At 34.0% G+C, this 23,316-nt stretch overlaps 1 protein-coding gene across 5 annotated transcripts in view; it reads left to right on the forward strand.

The window, feature by feature from the left end:
- The window catches only part of LOC111413737 (small optic lobes), a 90,252-nt gene extending 67,755 nt beyond the window's left edge, over nucleotides 1-22,497 (forward strand). For all 5 annotated transcript variants that reach the window (XM_071200249.1, XM_071200252.1, XM_071200250.1 and 2 more), the window contains 6 exons: nucleotides 4,528-5,183; nucleotides 11,591-11,793; nucleotides 12,011-12,186; nucleotides 12,296-12,579; nucleotides 21,600-21,832; nucleotides 21,897-22,497. In XM_071200249.1, coding sequence (XP_071056350.1) covers nucleotides 4,528-5,183; nucleotides 11,591-11,793; nucleotides 12,011-12,186; nucleotides 12,296-12,579; nucleotides 21,600-21,832; nucleotides 21,897-22,380 — 2,036 coding nt within the window. In that variant the 3' untranslated portion in view covers nucleotides 22,381-22,497. The remainder of the gene's footprint in view (nucleotides 1-4,527; nucleotides 5,184-11,590; nucleotides 11,794-12,010; nucleotides 12,187-12,295; nucleotides 12,580-21,599; nucleotides 21,833-21,896) is intronic.
- Nucleotides 22,498-23,316: the final 819 nt, after the last annotated feature.

Raw genomic sequence — 23,316 nt, forward strand, 5'->3', positions numbered from 1 at the left:
AGCGAAAATATACCGCTAAACCCTAACTTTCAACCCTTATAACTCGCCCCAGGGGCTTTATTAGCACGTATAAAAAATACGGAAACCTTATTTTAGTGCATATTATCGCTGTACCAAATTGCAACGAAATCGGTGAGGGACAGTTCCGACATTTCCTTGTTAGAAATATACAGTATGTCCCCGGATCGAGTTACAAAGAGGAAAAAAAATTTTTGTTACTGATTTTTCAAACTTATCTCAGTACACATAATGCGTCGGATATGTTCAAACTAGTAAATCGCATGAATTTTATACTCTAACTATAAAAGTTAACTAATGTAAAAATTGGACTTTTTTCTAAATTGAAAATTGAAATTGAAGTTCAATTTATGATATGTAACCATAGAAACCATAAAAGTCAATGTACTTTCAGCAAGACAGTTGCCCAGCTTACCATTCACACATTGTGCCAAATGGTTAAATTTACAATTTCGTCAAAAATGGATTAAACGAAATGGTCCTATTTGATGGCCAGCACGTAGTCCTGATCTTACAATTATGGATTTGAATGAGGATTTGTTCACTTACAAATAAATAATATTTATTACTTACTTTTATTCAATTAGCCATATTTTAATTTGATTTGTCCGTATATTTATCGCTAACATAAGTTGTAACTTTTATTTTATTTTATTGGTTTCTATGGTTACATATCGTAAATTGAACTTGAAAAATTTTTAATTTAGGAAAAGTGTTATTTTTACATAAAAGTGGGAATAATTAGTTAACTTCTATAGTTAGAATATAAAGTTCGTGCGATTTAGTGATTTGAACATATCCGACGCATTATTTATGCTGAGATAAGTTTGAAAAATCAGTAATAAATTTTTTTTCCCTCTTTGTAACTCGATTCGGGGACATACTGTATACAGGATTAGTTAAAAGTATGGAGATGACGCTTTAAAGTTGTTAATATTCATTTTAAGAAATTATGTTCAATACAAAAATTTGTTGTATAAGTGTTTTAATTTGAGAATGCTTCAATTTTGTTTTTGTTCAATTTTTTGTGTGTTATACTTGTCCGAGTAATTTGCTCTACCATTCGATAGAGCGTTGTTTTTTTCTCTTCTACAAATTTTTTTTTTCTCAATTTATTTTAATAACATTTGTACAAAAATAGTTTGTTCAAGTATTTACGAATAGTAGGTACATTTCAGATAGATAAAATTATTTGCAATACAATTATCGGCCACAATCTTATCATTAAAAACATCTAATAACTAAGTAAATTGTTTAAAATGAGGTAAAAATTAAAAGAGCTCTTTCTCAGTTTTCTAATAAATATACTTAGTACCGGTTTCGATAATTACTTATCATCATCAGCTAAATCTACAAGCGAAATTATAATAAAGGCATATAGAAATAAATAAAATAAGTGAACTTACAGTCAAATAAAAAAATAAAAATCACAATATAAAATGTTTTAAAAACTAAAATAACGAGAAATAAAGATGTAAAGTGGACGACACTCAACAACACTACAGGTTAAAATGGAATAATCACAAAGGAATAAAACAAGTTTCACGGATATATTAAAAACTAGAATTTTAAGTGTGAGTATAGAGGTTTGTAAATGGAGCAAAGCTGATCATTCATTAATTTTAGATTTTTATGTTTGTGTTTATCTATCTCGAGTATCTCGAGATTTACTAAGGATACTAATGAACACACCACATTTCGTTCTTTACCTTATAATGACATAAGTTCACTTATTTTATTTCTTTATTTCTATATGCCTTTATTATAATTTCGCTTGTAGATTTAGCTGATGATGATAAGTAATTATCGAAACCGGTACTAAGTATATTTATTAGAAAGCTGAGAAAGAGCTCTTTTAATTTTTACCTCATTTTAAATCATACACCTCAGTGATTATGGATTTACTAGAATAAGTAAATTATGTCTTCAAGTTGTCTTCCATTCATAATTTGATTTTACAATCTTCGATGTTATCGAGTTTATCTTTGTAAACTTTGTTTTTACGTATACCCAAAGAAAAAAAATCTAAAGTGCTTAAATCAGGCGAACCGACGACCATTCAATGTTTCCTCTTCACCCAATTCATCCGTTTGGAAAAACGTTATCCAGGTGTTGACGAACATTTAAATCATAATGTGGTGAGGCGCCATGCTGGAACCAGTTACTGTTATTGGGAAGTTGTTCGGTCGTTTCATGTGGATGGAGCATAGCACAAGCGGGTATAATTTGATTTTGCAATAACTGCAAATACAGATTCGAATTTAAATTGCCATTGATTTAAAAGGAACCGATAATATGACCCCTAAAATGCCAATCCAAACATTACCAATACTGGTCAAACATTGACCAGTATCTGCAGTTATGTCTGTTTACTTTGACGGTAAGGCAAAAAGTACCTTCGTCAGAGAAAAGAATATTATTAATAGAATTTTCATTATTATTGCAAATATTTGATATTTCTTCACAAAATTGTAGTCTCCTATCAAAATCATCTTCCGTTAACTCGAATACAAGGTGTACCTTATAACTTTTCAGTTTTTAACATTGAAACAACCGATGATTCTGAAATGTTGAGGTTGGTTGATAAATGGGGATCTTCAGATAAAGCATCCAGTTTTTATCATCGGTTTTCGTTGTTCTATGTCTACCACTTCTTGGCGACTCTTTAACACTACCCGTTTGTTCAAAGCATGTAAAAGTTTTGGTTTTGGCAACAACAGATTTAAAAATTTATCTATATTTCTGTGCGTAATATTATATAAATTACAAACGTATTGTAAACTTCGGCGTCTATCTCCATAACCCAGCATCATCAATATTTCAATTCTTTCACGTTCACTTAAACGCGCCATTGACATGTATTTGATGTAAACAGTAACCACAATACAGTTATATCGCTTGACTTTGTTTATCGCTTCGCTTTTATCCATATTAAATGTACCTACTATTCATAAATACTTGAACCGGCATTCTCATGTAAAAGTGTTATTAAAATAAATTTAAATAAAATACTGTCGTATGGAGAAAACATGCTCTATCGAATGGTAGAGTAAAATAAACAAGTTGATCAAAAAAACAAATTGACCAAAAACAAAATTGAAGTATTCTCAAATGTAGATAACAATTACACAACAAACTTTTGTATTGAACATAATTTCCTAAAATGAATATTTTCGACAATAAATCGTCGTCTCCATACTTTTAACTAACCCCCTGTATAATGACTAGTAATTTTTATGGATACATGAAGTAAACGAATTAAAAAAATAATACAAATTACGGTTACTTTAGAATCATTCATGCAGGTTTCTAAAGTATGTATTTGTAGACAAACTAAACGTTGACAACAAAAGTAACAGGCAGTATGACGCCATTAAGCTATGACGTTTGAGAATCCAGCTAAGCAGAACGATTAAAAAATCGATTCCTTTCGATTACACCCTTCATACACCCACATAGATACGCCCTCCACCGTAGTCACAGAAGATAACATGCAAGCGTTCGTCGAGACACCAACCAAATCTACACGTCGTATATGTCTTCAATTATAAATATCGGGCCGTAGTTTACGTCGCATGTTAAAAAATTTATTATCGTGCACGATTGTTGCACGCTTTTACGGATGATGACCTTAATCGTAGACTTCAGTTTTACGAGTGGAACATTGGGTGCGCTGAAGACGACGTAAATTTCCTTCTCTGGAGTTATGAAGGAGTAGTTCGAACTGAACGGTCGAATTAACTGTTACAATTGTGTGTAATGGGTATCTAAGAACCCCCATGTAACCATAAATGTAAAGTTAAATGTTCCCGGGATAACAGTGTGGATTGGAGTTCATCTTTGTTGGAACGGCAAATAGATTTAAATGGAGAACTTGCAAATAATCCGCTGTTAGCAGGTATTCGATATTTCGAACAAGACGGCGTTCTGTCGTGCTTCTGACTAATAATTCGTCCTGAAGGATAAAGTGTTTGCCACCATTGAACACTTGAAACAGAATTGAAGAGGAATACTGAGCTCTAAGTAGTCACCCGCAGTTCTTTCGCAAAATCTGCGGATCCATGCTCAAACGATACCAATTATCTGGTATACGTTTTGAACATAAGATATAACATATAAACTAAACGTTTGTTCAACAATAAATTACGTTTTTTCCTCCAGTTATTGTTTTTATTAATATCGGTTCACTGATTTGCCACACCCTGCACTTAAAATTTTATCTAATCACATATAAAATATGTGAACTTTGTTTAATTTAGATTCCCTACAAAAGATTACTGTAAATCTAATTAATATTGACATTTAAAGGGTGCAAATGAGATTCGAGCAAATGCCAAATGTATTAAACTTCTAATAATTGCTTAAATTATATTACTTAAAAAGAAAAATTTGCTTTTAAAATGTTATTTTGCTCTATTTTTTTATACTAAAAAAAATTTGAACGAAAAGAAATTATTAAAATCAACCCAAAAATTTTAATTTATTTATAATTGCTTTTATCATTTTTAGCATCATCAACAACCATTCTCTCGCCAACAAGTCGTCAGCAAATACTTCCGTGGCAATGTGGAGTGTGTACCTTTGAAAACTCTCGATCGCGTTCAATTTGTGATATGTGTATGAATATGCGCGTGGACATCGCCTCATCATCAAACTCCGAAGCATCTCCCCCTCCGCCCGAGCAACCACCCCGTTTAACCCAAGACGAATTAGCGAATAAACATTGGAATTACATCGTTAGGTACTGCAAATCGAAAAAACAAAGTTTTATCGACGACACATTTCCGCCGGCTGCCACCAGCCTGTATTATTGCCCCGCCGAAAATAGCAAAGACACCAGTGTCCCCGTGATAAAATGGCGCCGATTGAAAGATATCACATTTGATGATCAGGATTCGATAAAAGATAAAGGGATGCCTTGGGCGGTTTTTCGGAAGCCAAGACCTTCTGATATCTCTCAAGGGGTTTTGGGGAATTGTTGGCTGTTGAGTGCGTTGGCTGTTTTGGCGGAACGGGAGGAATTGGTTCAGGCTGTTTTGATAACACGCGAGGTTTGTCATCAGGGAGTTTATCAAGTGAGGTTATGTAAAGATGGCAATTGGACAACGGTGTTGGTTGATGATTTTTTTCCATGTGATAAACGAGGGCATTTATTTTATTCACAAGTAAGTTAAATTATTTATGTTAATATTTATAAAATATTATACAAAATTAACCTTCGAGCTGACACGCATTTCTCTAGTTGAAAATGTTGACCAATAAAGAGAGCGCATTCTTGTATCTTGCAACATAATTCGGAACACTCCGAGAATTTTCCTGCGTGTTAGATAGTCAATGCGTCGATGAATTGCTGCGTGCATTGAAACTAACGGTGGACATTTCCAACATTTAATTTAACTGTGTATGATTTTGTTTATGATTTTTTTTATTATGCAATTATGAAGTTAACGTTTGCTTTTGTTACTTGTTCTAACGTTTTAGTAATATAAAATTTTTATTTCAAAAAATTCAACATAGAAGTTGATTTTTCTCGAAAACGATCAACTATTATGAGTGGAAAAGTAGGAATGCTTACAAAAGCTGTTTTCTGTACGATAAACGGTTCCGGAGATATTCGCAAAAAACGATTTTTTTAATTAAATTTCAACACCCTGTATCTCGAAAATGGCGCATTTTAGTGGGTAAGTTGATAGAAACTTTTTTTCACATTTTTGGACAAGCTATCATATCCCGTCCTACGCATATATTATGAAACACACTGTATATTAAACAATTGTTAAAAACATAAAATGAAATCAATTAATTTTTTAAATCTAACAACATTTACAAACTACGTATACAACTATTAAAAAGCAAACTTATACCGATTGGTAACTTTAATTTTAGGGGATACACCCAACACGGACGTACGTATAAGTATACTTGTGTGTGTGCATATGCGCGCGGAGTATGTTTGTGGGAGGGGAATCGCAAGAGTAGTGGATCGGAGAGCAGTCAGTCGTTTGACATCGTTCAATGATAAGAAATATTATAAAAATAATAACTAATATAATAAATGAAATTCAAATAAGATAAAGCAAATTCTTAATTCTAAAAATAAAAACAATTCGTAAGTAACTGAAATAAACTTTGTAAAACAACAAATAAAACAAAAAACTATAAAAATAAAATATTTTTTATATTAGGTGTTCAAATAAACCACCATTCTGTGCTAAACAATAGCCCAATCTATCGTAAAAAGTTCGCCTTACATTCGCTAGTATATCGGGACTAATATCCTGTATACAATTGCGAATTTTTGTTTGTAAGTCATCCAGATTGGTTGTCCTTTCTTCATCAAAACCATAAATTTTCGATTTTAAATATCCCCATAGAAAAAAATCATTGGGGGCTAAATCTGGTGATCTAGGCGGCCAAGTTAACGTTCCGCAAATAGATATTACACGATTTGGAAATTGTGCGTTAAGATACTCTTTAACTTGCCGGCTGTTGTGAGCCGGGCAACCATCTTGTTGGAACCAGATACTTCCAAATTGAACATTGTCTAATTGTTGAAGCGATGGGATTACGTCATTTTGCAAAATGTTTAAATACTTATGACCATTTAAATTTCCCTCTATGAAAAAAGGACCGATAATATGGTCATTTTTGGGGATATTGTGTACGTCTCCGCAACTTGTCTGCTTGACTGATTTTTATTGCGTTCAACATCAGCACATATCATCGTATCACGTAACTCATCTCTTTTACCCCTTCGTAATTTGTGTTTCTGTGGAGACACACATCCATGTCGCTCAAAGTTTTTAATGATATTTGAAATTGTTCCGCGACTAGGAATTGATCTGTTTTCATAGGCCACAGGAAACAAATTAATTATTTGGGCTACAGAATTGCCACCATAAAACCATTTTATAATCTGTACCTTTTCCGCTACAGTAAACAACATCTTAGTTTTTTTTTGCTAGGGTTAACTGCAAAGCGATGCGACCAACTTCGCCTCTCAACAATCTATGAACGATTCAATTTGTGCATTACCCCTACGCTTGTTTATCCCCCACTTAACGACACCGAATATACACACACACGTATACTTATACGTACGTCCGTGTTGGGTGTATCTCCTAAAATTAAAGTTACCAATCGGTATAATATACCATTATTATTATTATTATTAGAATCCATATTGCGAGATTAATTAATAAAAATAAGATATAATAAAACAATAATGTGTTTTAAACTTCAGTTTCTCGCGTTTATTTTAAGTTTCCTCGGTACCGGTTTCGACACTATATTAGGTCATCATCAGCCGAATCTACAAAACAATTGAATTACAAAAAATCCTGTATGATTGAGAACAATCAAAACTATAAATAAAATAATATAAAATCTTATAAAATATAATTCTTGACCGTAAGTTTGTAAAAAAATTATATTTTATAAGATTTTATATTATTTTATTTATAGTTTTAATTGTTCTCAATCATACAGGATCTTTTGTAATTCAATTGTTTTGTAGATTCGGATGATGATGACCTAATATAGTGTCGAAACCGGCACCGAGGAAACTTAAAATAAACGCGAGAAACTGAAGTTTAAAACACATTATTGTTTTATTATATCTTATTTTTATAATATACCAATTTGAATTACATGAGACAGGTTATATTTTTCATTTTGCAACAGTTCAAGGTTGCTGGGGTTTTCACTATGTAGGGAAATTGTAAATTATTTTAATTTGAATTGGATTCATTTTCACATTCTAAACAAATTACGTTTACTACAGAATGTTTCTTGCAAGTATATAATAAACATTTTGAACACATTAGTATCATTTTCTGTTATCGATTGAGAATAATAAGATAAAACTATTCCAGGATAGGATCAATCGAGAAAAAAATACAATTTATGTAGTTTACCAATATTTCGCTTTATTTTAAAGCTTCTTCAGAGTAATGCTTAAACTAAATACAAGGAAAATGAGCAACAAAATTGTAAAATTAACAAAAATAAATTTACAATTGCAAGGAAATTAAGCAAGAGACCAAGAAACTCAAAACACCGCAATACATCTTGAATACGTGCGATACAATTGTCAACTTTGGCAGAAAACTCCTACATAAAAGTGAACAAGTTTTTTTTCTTCCAAAAATACGAACGTCACGTGAAGCGCGAAAAAGTCCGTGAAAAGTTCTAAATTTAAAATCAAAAATTTACGTCAAAACAATTTATATAAAAACAAATTTATTGTTCCTAAAGATGTTCAATGCCTGTTAGCTTTAGGTCCTAAATTTGTCACTACGTTTAATAGTAGAGAATTTTGCACTAAAAACGTTGTTATGGAAGTAGAAAATATTATTACCACGATCCCTAATAATAAAAGAGATATGGTGAGAACAAAAGCAACTAACACTCTCACTAATTATTTAACATCTGATGAACCTCCATCGTGGTTGGAATCGTTTATACAGTGAACTCACAGTAGCACTTTAAAGTTTTTAAGGAACCACCCCAACTTACTAGTGACGAAGGCAGATAAGGGTGCCATTACGGTATTCATGGATAAAGTTGTTTATTGAAAGAAATTATTTGTTGGATCCATTGTAACCAGTGACTAAATAATTTGAAAGTAATAAATTTTGTATTTTTACTGGTTAAAAACTATTTATTCATTAGAAGCTGACATGTTTCGATCTATTCGATCATCTCTACAAGAAGCCGTACAATTTCAAATTAGTATCAAAAAATCAAAAATTTTAAAAATAGTCATCAAAAAAATAATCATCAAAAAACATGTTGTTAAACAACAACAAAAATTAAAAAAGTTATACAAATAAGTGTTGAAAAATATAAAATTTATAATTATTATTACTTACGCAGTCTATTTATTAACTTAAAGTTAACATTTCAAAAAATTTTCTTTTTATACTATTTGTACAGAAAACACTTTAAAACTACGACGAATACAAGTTAAGAACTCTTGGCCAAATGGTTCAAGAAAGAAATAAAACAAGTTCTTAAAAAAGTAAAATTTTTCCACAACGGCGTATTTTTAAAATAACATCATGGGGTGTTCCGAAAGAATGTCACACATGTCTGATCAGAAATGAAAAGCAAAAGACAACAAACGAAAAACAATTAAAAATTAAACTATTAAGGAAAAAAACTACTAAGGAAAGGATTGTCAAATGGGTAGGATTAACTAGAAAGGAGTTGGGAGTAGCCGCAAGGACCCCAAAACCTGCGGGTAGTATCTGCGGCTAATTATACTACTCCTCGGTATTTTGGGGAAACGGACTGGATAAACAATTATAAAGTGGTATTTTTGTGTAAAAGACTTGGTCATTAAGACATTCCACACTATTATTGCTGAACCTGAACTTGTCAATCTCGTACGATTCCAATAAATTAAGCTTAAAACCCTTATTTTGTTTATGCAACAGAGAGACATCATTGTCTATGTAAAATTCATGGTTATAAGTCATTAAATGTCTACCAAAAGTTGTTTATCTTAATAAAACTGAAAAATGTTAAATGATCACAATACATATAAAAAGTTATCTAACAATAAAGACATGACTAACATTTTACAAACTAAAATCAACAAACTAGTTAAAGATCTGTTCAATAATGGTTTTATTGATGATTTACAGTTCAAAAAATTAACTATTTATAACTAATCTATAAAATTTATTATCCGAATTTTCTTAGTTACATTTTTGTATTAAATCCATATAACTTAATCCAATTACACCATAAGCTCAGATATTTGTGGGACAACTAAAACTAGAAGTAGAAACATTCTGGTTTAGCTGTACATCTCTTAAGACGGCTTAACCCGAATGTTTCTAGTTCCAGGTCTTAGTTCTAGAAGTAGAAAAATGTTCATCTATCTGCTTCCTTGATCTTACTATAACAAAGTGCACCTCCGAGAACAGAATCCTATTCGACATATATAGAAAACCTACTACTACCAATACCTTAATCCCAAAAAATTCATTTACATCATTTCAACATAAATACGCATCTTTTCGTTTCTTTTTTGATAGAATTTTAAATTACCCACTTTCACGTGCTAGTTTTAACAAGGAAATTAATACTATCATCAAGCTGGGCTTCGATAATGGTTACTCCCTTCAGGAGCTTCAAAATTTATTTTTCCGCATTCATCAAGCTAGAATTAATAATCTCATATATCCCCACTTTTCCAACCCCGGCGTTTTTGTCTCTATACCTTTCCACCCTTTAATCCAAAAACAATTTTCCGATATTTTCAATAAGTTTAATGTCACACCGGTATACCGTGCTAATGCTAAATTGGGCCAATTATTAACTAATAATAAATACATATTCGATGATAAACTTAAAAGTGGGATTTACAAACTTAATTGTAACGATTGCGATTCCTTTTATATAGGACAAACTGGAAGGAATATCAATACTAGATTCAAGGAACACTTAAATAAAGAAAATTCTACTTTTTGTAAACATTTAAAAGAACATAAACATAAAATTGATATATCCAAAATTAAACTTCTAAAACACCTTAATAAATCCAGAAAAATGGACCTATTTGAGGAATACTATATAAAATCATACCACATTAAAAACCCTGAACATATTTTGAATGAAATTACTGATTTTAACAATTATAATAGATATTTTACACCTTTCATATAATTTCAAACTCACCGCTCTTGCATTTGGTTTGTCACATCCTGATACCAATTTTTCATTTTCTTAAGTTGTCATATTACTTCTCCTTTTAACTGACCTCAGTCCCCTCAGCCCCCTCAGTCCGTTGTAACCAGTCGATATGTGCACACGACTCAAGTTTTTCGGTAACACTTAACGTTATAATACGCTTTCAATAATATTAATACCCTTTTCTTTTAGATTTTTAACGATAAATTCCCTTTTTTATAACACGCCTTCAGCTTTCACAGTTTCTTTTACGCCTGCCTTCAGCATTTCAAAACTTTATTAACCTATCACCCGACGTTGGAGTTTTTAACCTGACATGGTAAACCCACGCCGTTTTCAAAAATTTCACTTTTTTCTTTAATCCAAAATTATATTTTTTTTGTAAGAGAAATTTTTCCACATGATCATTTTTTCACGTGTTCATCATTCTTAGTTTTTGACGGTAAGAACTTTTTATAATTTTAATTTTATATCACCAACAAAAAAGCCCGTCAACTAGTAATAATTATCTTCCATATTATTCTAGTCGTACCTGAAGACGCTTTAGAAAAAGCGAAACATTGTTGTACCGAAATTAGAAAAAAATAATAAATAATCATCGTGGACTTATTCTTTTTTATCCTATTAATAGTCACCATGATGAACCTGGAGGCTACAATTGCCGAATATTTCTAGTTCTAAGTCTAGTGTTAGTTGTACTGCTAGTGTTAGCAAAAAAGGATGGTGCTAGTACGAATTTACTGATATTCTACACGTGCGCATTAAAATGTTTATATAATTGGTTGCCTGTTTAATATTTTGTTGTTTTATTTTAATAAAATTATAAAAATAATGTACTATATATCTTAAAAATGAATTTTGGTTTAAAAAGGCTAAAAGAAGACAGTTATGGGTACCGTTGATAGAAAAAGGGGTTGCAAAAATTCATGGTTGTTATGAGGCGTTAGTTTCGGGGAGGGCAATAGAAGGACTTGCGACGCTTACAGGAGCCCCGTGTGAAAGTATTCCATTACAAGCTTCTTCGATTCCAGCTCCAGCTGAAGAAGAACTTGACGTTGATCTCATTTGGGCGCAGTAAGTTATTTTTACATACAAAATAGAACCATAAATTTTCCTGAAGAACCTACGTTTCTTAATCCTAATAAGCTACAAATAATCACAAATTTTAATAAATTCTTAAATCAAAATTTAAAAATCTTAAATTTCTTAATTTCTTAAAATTTACTTAAATTTTATATACAAATGATACTATAAAATCCATATAATTGTGTTGTATTGTGTGTGAATGTAGATTGTTATCGTCTCGTCAAGCTTTTTTTCTGATGGGGGCCTCGTGCGGTGGCGGTAATATGAAGGTGGACGAGCCCGAGTATCAGAGTAAAGGTCTTAGACCAAGGCACGCTTATTCACTACTAGACGTTCGAGACGTTGACGAACATCGTTTGTTGCAATTAAGAAATCCTTGGGGTACGTCACAATAATTAACCATCTCCTTCTTTTCATACAAACAAATTTTAAAATAATCATTATTTTTCGATATTTTGCTTTAAATTTGAAACCTATTTAATATTTACAGGACATTATGTGTGGACCGGTGATTGGTCGGACGAATCGGAATTGTGGAACCCTGCTTTACGTCAAGAATTAATGCCCGAAGGACCACAGAACGACGGCACGTTTTGGATTTCGTTCAACGACGTTTTGAAGTACTTCGATTGTATTGATATTTGCAAAGTGAGACACGGTTGGAATGAAATTAGGCTATCCGGAGTTTTACCACCTTTAGCATCGCAACAGCATCTTTCTTGCATTTTATTGACGATTTTAGAACCGACAGAAGTGGATTTTACATTGTTTCAGGTTATTATTCTGTTTTTATGTACTATTTTAATAGGCTATACTTTTTCGAAATCAAAACAACTGTTTGAATAGGAATATACAGGGTGTAACAAAAAAAATACACTCTTTCAAGGTGATAAAAGAGGGTGGTATTAAGGAGTAGAAACAGTAATATTTGATATTAAAAAAAACATTTTTTTTATTTTAACCATATTGCACTTATGTTCGACCCTGCGTATTATCAATGAAAAAAAAAATCAAAAGAAACAAGAATTAACACAACAACAATAAGCAATGTAATAATAATAGATAAAATAACTAAGCGAACCTGGTATTTTACCAATTTCCAGTCTCCACTTTCCTTTGTGTGTGCAAAGGTAGCTAAATTTTTTATCTCTTTTTCTTATTATAGGTCTTCCTGTTTATCTTCTGCTTTTGGGTGTCCATTGGTATATGTTTTGGCAGTCATCCGTTTGACTTTCTTTGTATATGTCTTGACCATCTTAGCTGATTTACTCTTTGACGTCTATTATGTTGTGATCTTATTCATTTTTGATTTTCCTGCCGCTCATCTTCAGTAATCCATTTCTGTTGTCTTCAGTATATGTTTTTCACTATTGTGTTGTAGATTGGATACTTATTCTTGTTCGATATGCTGTTATTCCACAATACGCCGTCCATCATAGCTATTGCTCTGTTACCTTATAGGTTTCTTGGTTTATGGTACAGTTTAATGTTCCGTGGAGATTGTAGTTCCATCATAGCGAGTGTGATACCTTCGGAGGAGCCGTTAAACCGTCGGTCTTGGTTTCAGTCGGACATTAGTAGTAGTAGTACCGTTTCCTCCTAGAAGAAAGTTGACCATGTTATTAACGAAACCTGTAGAGGTTTATAGAAGAGGCCAAGGCTCTGGATTCTGGATTCGCGGGAAGGCAGGCTGAACCGCTCACAGCACTTTGACCTCAGCAGATCCCTTGTACTTACTTCCCTCATTTGGTCAGCATTAGGGTCCTTCCAGCCATATTACCTTGGAGGCAAAAGCTAGAATTTGTCCTGGCTGTGGTGCCCTGATTCCACTCATGCTAATCTGGATATCTCCAAAAATGGATAACCTTAAAGTTTGGAGTCGCATAAAATGTGTTGCGCTGATTCCTCCTCCTCACCGCATCCTCTGCAGATGTCGGTGTCACTTATTCCCATGTTCAGTAAGTGCTTCTGTAGATGCCAGTGTCCAGCGATTAGCCCTATGACCAAACGTAGGTTCTTCCTGGACTGCCTCATAAATAAATCTGTTCGTTTAGAGCTTGGCGACATCCTGGTGTCTTGTCCCAGTAGTTGAGAAACTTCTTTCGTGTTCCCTGAAGCTCTATTAAAGACCTTATTGTTGGGGCATGAAACGGCGATCCCGGAGGTTCGCCTGCAGCTTTCCTTTCCAGTTTGTCCGCCATGTCATGAAGCTTATTTCCCGAATGACCCTTTATCCAGCAGATCGTAATCTTATTGCTAGTGGCTGCCTCACAAAGATTGTTATAGCAGTCCTCAAACAACGAGAACATATTATACAGAATAACAGAATATATTATAATTTTTTTATTTCCTCAGCCGCTAGAGAAATGGCCACCAGCTCCGCTTGGAGCGCGGTGGGCCAAATTCCCAGCGGTTTAAAAATTTTTATTGTTGGTTCGACGGAATAAACCGAAGCACCAGAACCAGTTTCCCTACGAGATCCATCCACCCATACTTGGAGGACAGTTTCGTCAGGCCTGCGCGTAAAACGCGTTGGAATCGTATCTACCCTGCCATTCAGGAGCGGCTGTTTGTTACATGCCTCCTCCCATAGCTGGCTAGTCGATTTTCCACATTTATATAGCCATTTGTCATTAGCCGCTCGCAGTCGGATCATTGTTGCTATCACCATCTCTTCAACGTGATAATTGAGAGAAGGAAGGCACAGTACATTCTCCATTGTTGCTCTTGGTGTGGTTATCATCGAGCCTGTAACGTAAAGACAAGCCAGACGTTGCAATTTTTGTAGTTGCAAAACAATCGTTTTATTTCTAACTCTTGGCCAGCAGTTTACGGCGCCGTAAGTCATCATTGGACGTATCACTGCAGTGTATATCCACAGGGATATTTTGGGCGTTAAATCCCAGGAGGTCCCAACGGCCCTTCTGCACTGAGCGAACGCAATGTGTGCCTTATTTATGTTACCTTCGATATGCGGTCTCCAAGTCAGCGTTTTATTACCCCAGATACTTCACTTCATTGGCAAAGCGCAAGGGAACTTTGCAAAGCCAGGGCGCTCTAAGGATATCCAGCCTACTTTTCCTTGTGAAGAGGACCATCTCTGTTTTATTCGGGTTTACCGACAGAGAATTGTCTCGACACCAGCGTTCGATTATTCTTAGTCCAGCCTGTATTCGGTCGCATAGGACATTTTCGAAGGCTACTGCCGTCCATCATAGCTACTGCTCTGCTACCTTATAGGTTTCTTGGTTTATGATACAGTTTAATGTTCCGTGGAGATTGTAGTTCCATCATAGCGAGTGTGATACCTTCGGAGGAGCCGTTAAACCGTCGGTCTCGGTTTCAGTCGTACATTTCTAGTGACATTAGTAGTAGTACCGTTTCCTCCTAGAAGGAAGTTGACCATGTTATTAACGAAAGCTCTAGAGGTTTATAGAAGAGGCCAAGGCTCAATTTGGGCTGTAGCGCCATAAAAAGAAGTGTTATGTATCTGGTAATGTGTGCTCCCAAATATTTGTATTTGCGGGTGTATTTTATGCCCTTCCCATCGTTTAGGTCAAGGACCTGCTGATGTCCCCCCACACACATATACGCCGTTTTTTTGTATAGTAACTTTCAGGCCCCATTTATGATATCCCTCTATTTGCTTCCTGGTCATATATTTCATATCTTGCTGATCTTGTAAAGTTACCATTTGGTTATCGTCGAAACTTAGTATGTAAATGATGATGTGGTTTATTATTATGATATTGTTTGAGGAAGCCGAGGCCAAGGCGTTACAATATATGTTGTAGAATATGGTATCAACTAAAGTAAAATAAATATGCACCTTCATAATATGAAGCTTGTGGACTGCCCTCTCTGTCGAGCCTGCGAACAGGACGATGAGACGGTCAGACACAGTTGTGTGATTGCCCTCTCTGATCAACCTCAGAATGAGGACCTTCGCGGAGAAATAACCAACCTAGGGTTCGCAAAAAACCGGAATATTTCAAAAACCGGTTTTTCGGTTAATTAATAATGGCAAACCGGTTAATCGGTTAACCGCTTCACCAAAAAAATTGCGTAAAGTACAAAAAAGTGTTTATAGGATGACAAAATAATTATTATATTAAAACTATACAAAGCAGATATTATGTGTATTGAAAATATAAAATATACAAAAGAAAAGGTATAGTTTTCTACAAAAACAAAACTAAATTTAATTTATAAAATTTCATTTTTGACCTTAATTTTGTACAAAAATTACCCGCAACTCGCACTCTTTCACTTTCAGTGGATGTCGGTTGTATAGTTCCCAAAGCTTTGTATAAATTTTCAATTGTTGCTGTCTTCTGGAATTCTTTTTTAAAGTTATTTCCAAACTCGGTCTCTCTGTCCTTTTCTGTATCCTGCAACAATTCTGAGATCGTTTCTTGCATCTCCTGAAACAAAGATGTTCCTGTAGTTGCAGGTTTTATTACTTCTTCAATTACATCAACTTCCTTCTCGATACCTTCGTTATTTGAAACTTTAAATAATCTTTCCTCCAAAGAAGATGCTAACGCATATGTCGAGCTTTTCGCGGAATATGACATTTTCAAAGATTTGTCTCCTTGTGGGAACGATCCGCTATGTAAAAATTTATATGACGTAGTTAAATGTATGTGTCTCCTTTCTAAAATTCTTTTTTTTATTGAGTGATACATTTTTTTCCAAATTTACTATCGTTTTGCTTTAATTTATTAAGTAAAAATATTATAACACCCTCTGCCTTTAATAAACTTGAAGATGATTTACTTAGTTCTATAACTGCCAATTCCACAGGTTTCAATATATCAATTAAAATACATTAAAATCAATTTCAATGTATAAATCACTTCGTCCGATTTCTTCTAATGCTTTGTTTATGCAGTCTTTTATTTGAATGAATCTTTCCATCATTGGTATAAGTGAATTCCATCTAGTTTTACAATCTAGTAACAGGGATAGTGTTTTGCCTTCTTTTTCAAAAACATATCGTTGCAGTATGTCGTTCCTAACTGGCGATTTTCTGAAAAATTTTACTATCTCGCGCACATTTTGCAAAATGTTCTCCACATCTTTATCTTCCAAACTGTACTCATTACTGTTTTCATTGTTATCATCTCGAAACGCATCGAAACCTGTTTCTTCATCCTCACTTTCTTCGTCCGAAAATTCTTGTGCTAGGCTGGTACTATCACATTTTTTATAAAAGGTATCCATCACAGCTAAATGAATATTAGGCAAAATTGATTTTCAACGCCATTCAACTGTGAATATTTTTTCATAACACTGGCCCCATCTCGAGTTGAAGCCAAAATATGAGTATTTAGTGTAATATCATATTCGTTTAATTTTCTTTCTACTAGTACCTGCACTTGATGGGCATCGCAAGAACCCTTTATTGAAATAAGGCCTAACTTATAACTGTCTGCCATTGTGCACAGTGTTATATTTAAATATCTTTGTGAATTGCAATTAGTGCTCTCATTGATTGCTATGGAAAACCGTATGCCAGATTTTGTGAGGTTTTTTAAGTAACCTTTAATAGTTTTCTTTTTTTCAATACTGAATTCACAATTAGGTTTCTTACTGTATTTTCACTTTTTGGCATTTCATAACCTCGTTTTGTTATGAATTCGCAAATTACAGCAGACCGTGTTAAAGCACTAAGTTAAAGCCATCATAAGCAGCACACTTGGCTAACAATTCTGCCATGGATTCTCTTTGAATGAATTTCACCATGCTAGAAGATTCAACAGCACTCTTATTTCTTTTTTCAGAAGGTTCGTCATCATCAATATTTTGTTTAATATCGATTCTGTGTCTTGTCTTTAAATGACTTGCCAAAGCTGATGTGCTTCCACACGCACATTTTAAAATTGCGTAACATTTTGCTTCATTTTCTTTTACTCTCTGAAATATTTTCCACACACCTGATTTTTTGTTGTCTATATTTCGGCTAAAATACAAATAAATTTATATACATTTATTATTTTTTTTATTATTTATTTTTTAACTTTATTCGGAAGGTGTCTTTTTATTATATGCATAGCACAATTATACATATAACACCTAGTAACTACTAATTAGTTCAACATTACATTAAGAAAATAAAGTTTGCTATGGCGTATTTTTGAATGTTGCACAAGCTTTCGGCAAAGTGTGGTTAGATGGTTTAAATTGCAAACTAGACCAAATACTACCATCAATGTAACCATTAAAATCATATCTTTCTGATCCAACACTACACCTTCCTCGACCTTCCTCAAATACCAGAAAGAGCTACATTCACAGATGACACAGCGATCTTGGCTATTGCAGAAAATGAAAAATTGCAGCTAATATTTTGCAATTAGCGTTAAATTCAATCGAAAATATAAACTTTACTTATAAGAACGTATACTATGTCAGAACACATAAATGGCAATGCAGTTCCTTACGCTGACACCACAAAATATTTTGGTATAGCGCTAGATGCCAGATTCAAATGAAAAGCTCACGTCAAGAAAAAACGTGAAGAACTTGATATTAAATTTAGACAACCATATTGACTTATTGACAGAAAATTTATATAATCACTAAGAAACAAGTTGTTAACATACAAGCAAGTATTAAAATCAAAATGAATATATAGAATTTAATTGGGGTTGCTTGCGGCCTTTAATTGTTTTTTTACGTGAGGTAGGCTGCTTACGTGATCTCCCAACCTCCAACCCATTGTACGCCATGCACCAGGAGTTTACGCGACAAACGGTCCTCGAGGACGTGAGAATAGATTCGTTTGGCAGAGCTGAGCTTGATTCCTCAAACCCCTGACTTACTTATCAGGAAAAAGCAGTGGGCATATCTCAGAATTTTGAAGTATCAGCACCTTACACGGCTTACAACACCTTTTACCAATATCTGAATTCGTAGCTATTGCTTGTTGGTATAAATTTCTTCGTGCCTTTATTATGGTCCCACTGATGTTTTTATATGTTTATAAATACTAGGATTTCTTGATAATATTCTGTTTTCTTCCATTAACTGGGAATCACAAAAGAGATCTACTGTTGAGTTTCCAGCCTGGAATCTTGCCTGTTTCTCTACTTCCATATTTTTGTGTTTTAGGCCAGCATCTTACCATATACTTTATATAGCGTGCCCGTCACGTTTATGCCTCTGTAATTGTCGCAGTTTTGTCTGTTTTTCTTCTTATGTATGGTCTATATGAAAGTTGTGTTCCATTCTTCTGGAGTCAGATTACCGTTAAGCCAATTGTGGATTAATGTCTCAAGTTATTGATATGGTTTTGTTATTCCACATTTAATAAGCTCTGCTAGGATGTTACCAGCCGCTCGCGCTGTTGATTCTCAAGGATTTACAGACTTTCGTTACGTTCTTAATGGTGAGTTGGATTGAGAATGCAGTTATACGTATACTTTCTTAGTTCTCTTGTTTCTTCACGAAGTTCCGCCTACCTTCTGTTATTCTATTGTACTAGCATTATTGATACCATGTCTCTTGTCTTGCCCTATCTCAAGGATTTGTTCGCCTATATAAGTGTTTATTCTGCAAAACGCTGAAATGGTTAATAATAATAATTTTTGCCTTCGAAAGAAATTTTTGTTTGTTAGTAAAAAATATCGTCAGCTTTTACTGTTTTCTTCACTTTATGAACATTGGTGATGATAGAAATCGCTTGTAGAACGTAAATCATTCAAGGCCAATGAAAGCTCCATTTTCTGTACCGTATAAAAATCATTTGACTTCGTTACATGGGATCCTATTCGTTTATATTCTAGCTAATCTAGCCATTTCAGTTCCAGATTGACCATTGGGTGAATTCCGTCTTTTTATCGTTTAATCCTAATTTTTCATTGTGACATGTTTTCCCGCTCCAAACCACAACCTAAATTATCTCCTATTACAAATTTACTTAATTATCACCTAGAACTTGGAAAATGTTTTACTCACACAAAAATTAATTTAAAATGAAGATATCCAATGTGAGATCATCATGATAGGGAAAGTGCAATATATATATTGTATATATTATTTATAAATAATGGTAATGCGTAGGAGCTAACGTCAGACATGACGTCTGCCGTGGGTGTTTGGGAGAGGTTATTGACCTGCCGTCCGGAGGTTGCTGGTTTTGGGGTTTTTCCACCGGATGTCGTAGGTGGTCCGGGAGTTCATTGACCTGTTGTCCGGAATCTAATGGTTCATGTCTCGGGAAGGCTGTTCTGGTTCGGGAACGTTGGAAAACTGTTTTCCACGTGGCTGATAAGTGCAGGGTGTCATCTCTCTTATTGGGGGTTCTGTTCTTCGCTATTTCGATGGCCTCGTGGATGAGTCTGGTCCGCCAATGTGGAACGTTGGCTATTTCCTTGCAGCCCTCAAAGTTGATGGTGTGGCCTGTGTCGAGATGGTGCCGGAAGAGAGCAGATGTGAGTTGTTTGTTGCGAATGCTCAGCTTGTGTTCCTTCACTCTGACAGCTATTCTTCTGTTGGTCAGTCCCACGTAATTCTTGTCGCACGAGCCGCAGGGGATGGAATAAATTCCTAGGTTTTCCAGTTTTAGTTTGTCCTTTGGATTCATGAAAGAAGCTCATGCGGTCAGTCGCTCTTCTAATGTAGGGTAGTACCAGGTTGGGTCTCCTCTTCTCTTCTTGTGGGGGTTAATCCCGGGGCTTGGAGTATTGGTCGATGACTTTCTTCACCATATACCTGGAGTAGCCATTTTGGGAAACGGCCAGCGTTATCTCGTTTAAGATGATATACATATTTAGTACATATTGAAGTCGTTACTGTGTTAGATTAATGACAGATTTATTGAACTTTCTACACAGATTTACTCTAATCAAGGGTGATATTTACGGAGTGCAGTACGAGAAATATTGAAGATTCTCCACGATTATCAACAGAACATTATCGATTATTTGGCAAAACGAGTAATACCTTTAAGTTTCAATCTTCCCTATGTTCATCATTTTGAGAAAATCTGGAAAGCCGTCATAAACTTTAGTACTAAGTTTTATCTTGGAAGAATTTATGACAAGTCTAACCTGAAACAAAGCATTTTATGCTCCATCAGTATATCCAGAAAATTGAATCATTTGCCACCGTGCATTTTCTAATTAAACAATGTTTTTGAAGAGGTATTAAGTGTTAAAATTGATTTATCAGATGGCATTAGTACAACAAACCAAAAACTTATTTTGGATGAGAATACCTTCTCTGGTTTATTTTTCACACATTGCTCGTTTGTGGTTCGTCTTCGTATCAATATTATTAGAATCTTTTAAAAGGAAACGGACAGGGATGAAAACGCAATACAAAACTTTATCACTTTGAATTTAAGAAACATTCATGGTTGGTACTATTGGTGATGGCATAAAGTGCAAGGCGCGTTAAGTTTGATCATATATTGCAGCAGATAATTGCTGATTTGGATATGAAAGGAAACGAAGAAGTAATTAACTGTTTAAATTTGTTGGTGGCACACCCATAATATGAATATTCTATCATAGAATAAAAGCTGCGAAATACAAAGGTGTATACACCATATTTCTTTGTTAATCTTCCAGACTCAAACCATAACTTATAATTTAAATTTGACTATCATTTCCATATGCTTTTTATGCTATAATCTATTAGTTATAAAAATAAGCGTTTCTAATTTTACAAACAAAAAGTATATACATATAATTTAAATTAATAAATCGCATTATTTATTATTCATTCTTCAATTATCATGCAAAGAGATTATTAGTTAATAAACAGAAAATTAACTTTTTGTTTAGGAAGGACAAAGAAAATCAGAAAAATCTCAACGTTCTCAATTGGACTTGTGCATAGTCGTTTTTAAGGCTCGTTCAAACTCGTCGAACATTGGGAATTTAGTGGAACATAGTAAACGGCAGGTTCGGGGATTTGTTGGTTGCAATAAAATGCTTGAACCGGCCGAGTACATTGTCGTTCCTTTAGCGTTTAATCATTGGCATACAGGATTGGATGATATTAGGTCATTTCCAAGGTAAGTTTTGTTTAAAAATTTTTGTAATAATAATTTTTACTCCGACGGGGATTCAATTTTTTAGATATGTTTTGGCGATACACAGTTCAAAAAAAGTTTTAGCAGAACACATTACACCTCCTCTGTACATTTTAGCAGATTCAATAATTTCCTTAACATTAGCACGGGGACAAAGACACGAAGGTCGCGAAGGCATGACCGCTTATTATTTGACGAAAGGTTGGGCGGGATTGGTTGTGATGGTTGAGAATCGGCACGAAAACAAGTGGATACACGTCAAGTGTGACTGCCAGGAGAGTTACAACGTAGTTTCAACTCGGGGGACTCTAAAAACAGTCGATTCAGTGCCCCCGTTGAATCGTCAAGTTATTATCGTGTTGACTCAGTTGGAAGGAAGTGGAGGATTTTCAATTGCGCACCGTTTGACGCACAGATTAGCCAATTCGCACGGTTTATACGATTGGGGATCCCCTGGAGGGCGTACTTCTCATGATCCCGAACTCGATTTTCAAACCAGTGGCCTGCACAGTCCTCGATTGATTACTTAAAATATATTTCTCGATAACTTTATTATAAATAAGTTTTCGATTTATTTTCATAGACAGAATAAGTTGTTTCTTTTGTAATTCCGTTTCTTTAAAGAAAATACATTTTATCAGTTATTATTTTGGTGTTTTATTTACCTATTAAAAAACAGGTTACCTTTAATATAAATTTCAGCAATATCAGTTTTATGAGACGACGTCGAAATGACAATCCATTTGACAACATCTAAAGAGTAATCGTGCCAATTTAGAGGTTTTTTTAATGAACGTTAGCTGAGATATGGGTTTTTAAAGAGCATGGTGAAATTTGCCAAAAATACCTTAAAATCAAAATAACTCGAAAACAAAAAATATTTTTTTACCTATAATTGAAAGGTGTAATAAAAACTATAGCATTCCATTTAAAATAACGAAGTTGTGGTCTACTTCAAATATTTTAGATCGAAAGTTTAGAATGAACAACCCCTGCTACCAAAATTTCAAACCTCTACGAATAGTGGAACCTAAAAAAGTTCTAACGAACCAGTTACGTGAGACCTATATAGAAAAAGAGGTATTAAATAACTCTATTAATTATGACAAACTAATTGACGAGTTTGCAGAATTAAAAGTGTGAAAAAAGGCAATACATATAACTAATCAATCTGGGTATATTTGTTTAAGTATTATTGTTTGTTTTAATAAACTATGTTTATTTAATTTTTGTACATATATTTTTTTCCTTTTTTTTCTTGGAATCCGATAATTAAATAGAACTACATACTATATGCTTTAAAACCAAACTACCAAACGCAAAGTATGTGTCATGACCTCATGACTGAAAAATAGGCCCGGAATTACAATTTTGCCTAGGGCCCGCTTTAGTTCGCCACTGAGCGAATGTAATCAAAATTAATTTTTTCTTATTGGGGGCTAGACTTCCAGTCGGCAGATTCGACA

Source organism: Onthophagus taurus, chromosome 11, assembly GCF_036711975.1.
Source record: "Onthophagus taurus isolate NC chromosome 11, IU_Otau_3.0, whole genome shotgun sequence".
Classification (NCBI taxonomy): Eukaryota; Metazoa; Arthropoda; class Insecta; order Coleoptera; family Scarabaeidae; genus Onthophagus; species Onthophagus taurus.